Source organism: Chrysochloris asiatica, unplaced genomic scaffold (assembly GCF_000296735.1).
Source record: "Chrysochloris asiatica unplaced genomic scaffold, ChrAsi1.0 scaffold00015, whole genome shotgun sequence".
Classification (NCBI taxonomy): domain Eukaryota; kingdom Metazoa; phylum Chordata; class Mammalia; order Afrosoricida; family Chrysochloridae; genus Chrysochloris; species Chrysochloris asiatica.
In genome coordinates, this window is record NW_006408533.1 from 33337309 (window position 1) to 33343694 (window position 6386).

General features: G+C 39.9%; 1 protein-coding gene across 2 annotated transcripts in view; it reads right to left on the reverse strand.

Annotated features, from left to right (window-relative positions):
• Nucleotides 1-1471: 1471 nt before the first annotated feature.
• The window catches only part of SMAD2 (SMAD family member 2), a 49485-nt gene continuing 44570 nt past the window's right edge, over nucleotides 1472-6386 (reverse strand). Inside the window, exons 8-10 of one of the 2 annotated variants that reach the window (XM_006835114.1) lie at nucleotides 5984-6121; nucleotides 5667-5811; nucleotides 1472-2168 (exon numbers count right to left, since the gene is read on the reverse strand). In XM_006835114.1, coding sequence (XP_006835177.1) covers nucleotides 2045-2168; nucleotides 5667-5811; nucleotides 5984-6121 — 407 coding nt within the window. In that variant the 3' untranslated portion in view covers nucleotides 1472-2044. The remainder of the gene's footprint in view (nucleotides 2169-5666; nucleotides 5812-5983; nucleotides 6122-6386) is intronic. The other variant, XM_006835115.1, reaches the window with a different exon arrangement.

Genomic DNA, 6386 nt, shown 5'->3' on the forward strand with positions numbered 1-6386 from the left:
CCAGAAGGCCACTCTCTCCTGGTTCTCCAGTTTGTTCCTTCTCATCTGTCTTGTGTTAGCTCAGTCACTTCCTTTGAGAAGCTTTCCCCGCTGCTCCTACCCGAAGCCCCACCTCTGATATGGTCAAGCACAGAACCCCATCTGTCTCCCTTCACGACAAATATGATGATTTAGGATTGTAACTGCTGGCTCAGCAAAGAGAGGTACCATGTCTGTCTTGTTCACCTCATGCCAAAGGCTAAGAAAGTTCCTGGCACATAATAATAGGGAAACAATAAATATTTTTTGAATGAATGGAAGAAAAAAAAAAATCATTGCCATATTTATATGAACAAATACATATAACATACAAATATAGGAACATGGGCAGTACCCAATAGAAAACAATCAAATACTCAAAATACTGAAAAATGATACCGGTATGTGCCAGTGAGCATGATTTCAAAGAACAAGTACCAAAGATATAGCTATCTTCAAAATATGAAAATTTACTAAGAGGGGATTAGGAGTGGTTATTTTCCATTTCTATTGAGATGAAAAAATATACATATAAAAATTGCAATGAGTTAATAGTAGACATGAGAATTATATGCTGCACAATGGACTACCAAAAGTTTATGAAATCTCCTCTGACAGCAGAGCCTAAAATATGGGTGGTAATAATATAGTCCGTCATGGAGACAGTTATGAACTGGTTTTAAGACCAGCTCAGGCTACAAATAATTACAAGCTGAAAAACTTGCTAAATTGCTTCTCTCCCAATCTTTTCATTCTAAGTTCATAATTTTGAAAAATAACATTGATTTTTACCAATTGAATACAATATATTTTTAAAACAGATGGCCCCTATCTCATCATACCTCAGCATTACTTTCCTAAGTATTCTGCAGAAGCAGTAACATTTACAAAAGGTCCATTTCATAATGTAATCTGATAGATCGAATGAAAGTACTCACATGTCAAAGAGTACAGGTTCGGTTGCTGAGATATTTTGAAATGCCTTCTAAAAATAGTATTCAAATTCATCGACAGACTTTGTGAAAACAGAATAAATATACTGACATAATTCAGGTACCCCTGAATGTAATGATACTGCCATGTGCATTTTTTTATGAAGCGTAAGGATCGATTGATAGACTGCTAAGGTTTTCACAAGGCAATGATTAGCCATTAAAACTTGGTTGTAGGGCAAATGGAATTCCTCCCTAATTCCACTCTGTGCTGCACCCCTGGGGTCACCCCTCGAGGCCACTTGTGCCCACAGGACCAGTGCGACCACCACTGGCGCCGTGTGTCAGGTAATGCTGTTTTGATATCAGGACAAGTGTGGGAATGGAGAAAAGGTTTGGAAAGATCTTCGCTATGGTTTCCGTAACAAAACTTAACAGTAAATAAACACAAAAAGAATGATCATTTAATTCCCACAAACACATTGAGGTCAAGGATTTCAAAAGTGAATCCACTTTTCTTCCCCCACTAGTTTATTTTTGGTAAAAGGCAGGAAATTTCATTTTTCTACAAGGAAAATCTGCTTCTAAATGATAATTTGAAAATCTTGATATATATTATATATTAAAAAAGACACAAAAATAACGGAGAAGTGGGAGTAACAGATTAGGAACTGTAACATTATAAAGGCTTGCCTAAAACAAGAAGCAGCACACACACTAATTTATGCAAACTAAACATGTATATAAACAGCACAATACTGTGGTACCCAATCATGAGACATTCCCGTACACATCATTACTACTGTTATAATAAACCTTTGGGATACTCAATTTACGCCCAAGACATCATTAAGTCTTTAAAAATCTTCTCTTCCTCCTTCATGGGAGGGTTATTTCTAGATACTAGCTTTCCCATCTAAGATTCAAATGTAGGAAACAGATTCCACAAGGTGCTTTAATTGATAAAACCTCAAGTGCTGTTTTCTCTCTTGAATTTTTGGATAGTAAATAGTCCATGGGGACCATACACAAATACTATGACAGCAGAGTTGTTACATTAAGTCTTTCGATGGGACTTGATTGGTGATAAAGCCTTATGACATGCTTGAGCAACGCACTGAAGGGGATCCCATCTGAGTTAATACTTTGTCCAACCATTGTAGAGGTCCATTCAGATGAAGCTCAATCCAGCAGGGAGTGCTTGTTACCGTCTGCCTTCTGTTTAAATGAATAAAGAAAATCATTGTAAAATTAAAAGAACATATGATTGTGTCTAGGTACATGCATTTATTAAGAACTTAGGAAAATTAATAGGGTATATACACTAAAACCTAAATTCATTTGAATATGCATTAACTTTACATACTTATTATTTTGGGAAAAAAAAATTGATGAAGTACAACAAAGTTCTTTCAGGCACTTTCATCATTTAAAGAGGTTTCTAAAAACATTCTTTTCCTCTAAAATTAAAATTAGTTGTTACTGTTGTTAGTTAAGGAGCCCTGGCCATCAAGTCAGGCCCCCAACTTGCAACGAATCCATGCAGAATTGGATAGCTGTGACCCACGGGTCTTCATTGTTGGGTTTTTTGGAAGCAGACTGCCAGATCATCCTTCCTAATTAGTTTTATCTTGAAACTTCAAAAACCTATTAAGCACCATGCTGTTGCAAGTTGTCAATCCGACCCACGGCAGCCCATATAAGTCATCACTGGCAGACAGGCGGTGGCTGTGTTCCAGGTATACTGGCTGGAAATCAAACCCGAGCCTCTCGCATGGAAGTTGAGGGTTCCACCAATGAACTACCACCGATTCCTACGTTTGTAAGGTGACTATATTATTTACCACCCCAAATAGGGCCTTTTTAGAGAGAGTATAAGCATTATCAATAATCTGGCCAGAACAAAAGAGAGTAAGGATGGCCCCTACGAAACTTATGAACCTTACTTATTAGGAGTCAACCACCGAACAGTAAATACTCAAATATCAAAGTCTAAATGACTCACAAATCCATATTTCAAGGATACCAACACAAAACAGAATTTTGATCTAAGCCACATTCTTATCACAGAAGGTCAAGAACCCAATCTTCTCCCACAAAAGCCTACGAATAACATTCCTTTTAGGAGCATTGTTCAGTCCTTTAATAACACCTCTAGGACTTGAACAAAATGGGCTGTCAATGATATCCTGTCACTCCATGTACTGATTTCAGTTGTCTTCTTTCCTATAGAGAGTAAGTCAAAAAGTCTGCTTGCTTCTTCTACGTGACAGTTCTTCAAGCATGAGAAAGTTGATGTCATTGTTAACTCTTCATTTCCCAGCAACACAAGCTCAAAATGTTTTTAAATTGTATTTCCCAAGAGGTGCTTTTCTCTAACAGATGGGGTCAGTGCCCCACTTACAATCTTCAGATTTCTTTGTGTGCCTCCAGACAACTTCCAATCAAAAGGACTGGCATTTCCGTGCCTGAGGTCTTCCTTGCTCCACCCCAGGTAGGGCACGCTAGATACGCCGGGGAATGAACATCCCGAGAGCAGCCCCCAACCAGTGACCTGGGAATTGGCAAGCCCTAGCACACCTCTCCCCTGGGTGGTCTAATTCTCTCAAAGTTTCCCTGAGGGAATGAACTCCCATGACCACCCACTGTGGTGGACAGCTTCCCTGCCTGACTTCCCCACTCCCCGCCTCACCCTCCCTTCCTTACCAGCGTTTCCTGTATCTCCTACACTAACTATGAGCACTTTAATCCCAGTCTCCACCCAAACCTGTCTCTAGGAGACCCCACATATCTGGTAGATGATTACTCCTAAAACATGCTAGGAAGAACAACTGTGATCAATAAAATCTGGCTTGTACAGACTCTGTACTTTAAGTTGGCTCTGACTCACAGAGACGCTGTATAGAGTTTCCGAGGAGTGACTGGTGGGTTTGAACCACTGACCCTGTGGTTTGCAGTCCAATGCTTATCCTACAGCATCACACCAGGACTCTATTTCAATTTAGCACTGGAGAAAGAGGAAGCTTTCTGCTTCCGTAAAGATTTACAGCCTCAGGAACCCTGTGCAGGGTCACTATGAGTCGGAACTGACTCCACATAACAACAACTATATTTTTATTTATAAATCTCAAAGTTGTATTTACCCCACTCTACATGTTGACTCATATTATCCTTGAGGTATGCACAAGACTAACCTCTCTGACTGTTCTTTTAGCACTTCTATTTCTCCCTTGGACCATGCCTTGTTCAGTAATCATACTAAGATCTCTTTTACTTTTGACTTTGCCATTTGCTGAATTCTAGATATTTCCCAGTTTGTTTTCACACTTTTATTACTGGATTAGTTTAATTACCAAGAAACTAACTCTTAATTTGGGTTTAAGGCAGTTGTTCCCACTCTTCCTTACGCACAGACCTGCACTAGAGGGCTTAACTCCTACCATGTTAACTCACTTCAGGCACTGGTTCACATAACTCTGACATATTTGTCAACCACATTTTTCTTTTCTGTTTATTACGGTATAAGGCTAAGTAAAAAAGTATTGTTACTAAGCTCCAGCTCATACATGCATAGGTTTGTTCCAGATAAAATATGTTTACACATGTCTCAAAGATCAGTGGATAGCTGCAAGCAAGTTCTCTCAGTAATATACTTGTCTTAATCATCTTAATCTCATTAGGCTGTCTTCAAAAACAGGTCCAGTCTGAGAAATGTAAAAATGTAAGGCATGAAGTGGCTGGCTCACAAGCTTTGGTGAGTGTACTTAGTTTCAGAATGAGGTGGGTGGGGGGTGGGGGGTGGGGTGGGGTGTTAAGGTAGAATCAGCAATGAATAGTTTCCCTCTTTTCCAGATGGATCTGGTGAAGGGAAGGTAAAACTAAATCACATCATTTTTACTACTATCTTTAGAGAGCAGGAAGTATTGGTGACTCTGAAGAATAAGCACTGGCCTGCAAACCAGACGGTTAGCAATTCAAAGTCCATCAGTCACTTCCTTGTTTAAAAAGATGAGGCTTTCTGCTCCTACAAAGGTTTACAGCCTGGCAAGTGTGAAACAGACTCAACGGCACTAATGACAACAATCTTTAGAGAAGAGGTTGAGAAAAAGAAGTGAAGCAATTCTGTTTTCCAGTCCTTTCTCTACCTGGGGAAATTATCAAACTTTTCAAGGCCTAATTTCCACACTACTAAGATGGCAATCTTATGTTTCAACCCAATAAAGGATAGCAGCAGTCACAGCCATTTTTAGTCTTGTTGAAAGGTGTACTATCCCCTCCTGCTACTGAATAAAGTTCCACCTCTTATTGACATTCAGCTAGTCTCAATGTCTTTATCTAGCCTGATTCGTCTCTACTGAAGACATATCCTTCATAAACCCCTCACAGCAATGCCTACTGCAATCTTATCCATCGTTTAGAACTTAAATCACACATGAGCAACTCTACCAGGAGGCTTTACCTGAGCCCCAAATGAGAATGGCTCTCCTATGAACTGATACAACCTTCCAATCAACTCTTTTAAGATATTTAACACCCTGTATATTAAAACATACATTTTTGCACAGCTCCTAATCATATCTCCTGTAAAGTCAGCACAGTACTTTGAAAAAGGTACTCCAGTAGTCTTGAATTTAAAGGCCCCTAATTCAGTAAGCTGGATGGAAACAGTACAAGTGAACTGCAGAAGATGCAAAGAGTCGAGTAGGTAGTACTCACCGGTACTCTGCTCCCCAGCCTTTCACAAAACTCATCCTGATGGTGCACATTCGAGTGAGCTGGTACACGGCTTCAAAGCCCTGATTGACAGACTGAGCCAAAAGGGCAGCAAATTCCTGGTTGTTGAAGATCTTGAGATTACAACCTACGAGTTATAAAACAGTAGAACGAAGTGTAAAAACTGTATCATTATTTAAAAATCATTTAAGAAGGACTATAGATTGTGGAATATAAATGTGTGCAAATGATCTCCTAATTCCTAGAATTATTAGCAACTAGAAGAAATCAGCACATTGTTAACACGGTTGGGTGGTTACCTGGTGGGATTTTGCACACGGTTGCAGGGTGCCAGCCATATCTCTGATTACAGTTGGGGCTCTGCACAAAGATTGCACTGTCACTCAGACATTCCGCAAAGACTTCTCCTCCGATGTAGTACAGGCGCACTCCTCTCCCTAAAACAGAAGACACGCAGGATTAGTTTCTTCATGTGCAGTGGATCACTGAAGAATCTTCAGGGCAATACTAAAACGATATCAGGGGTTTTTCCATGACACCTTTTCTCAGCTAGGCATTTCAGAAATCTAACTTTGAAATATATCCCCTCTATCGAGCTCTGGTAGCGGTAGTGGTTACGAATCGGGCTGCGAACCTTAAGGTCAGCGGTTCGAAACTACCAGCCGCTCCGCGGGAGAAAGATGAGGCTTTCTACTCCCGTAA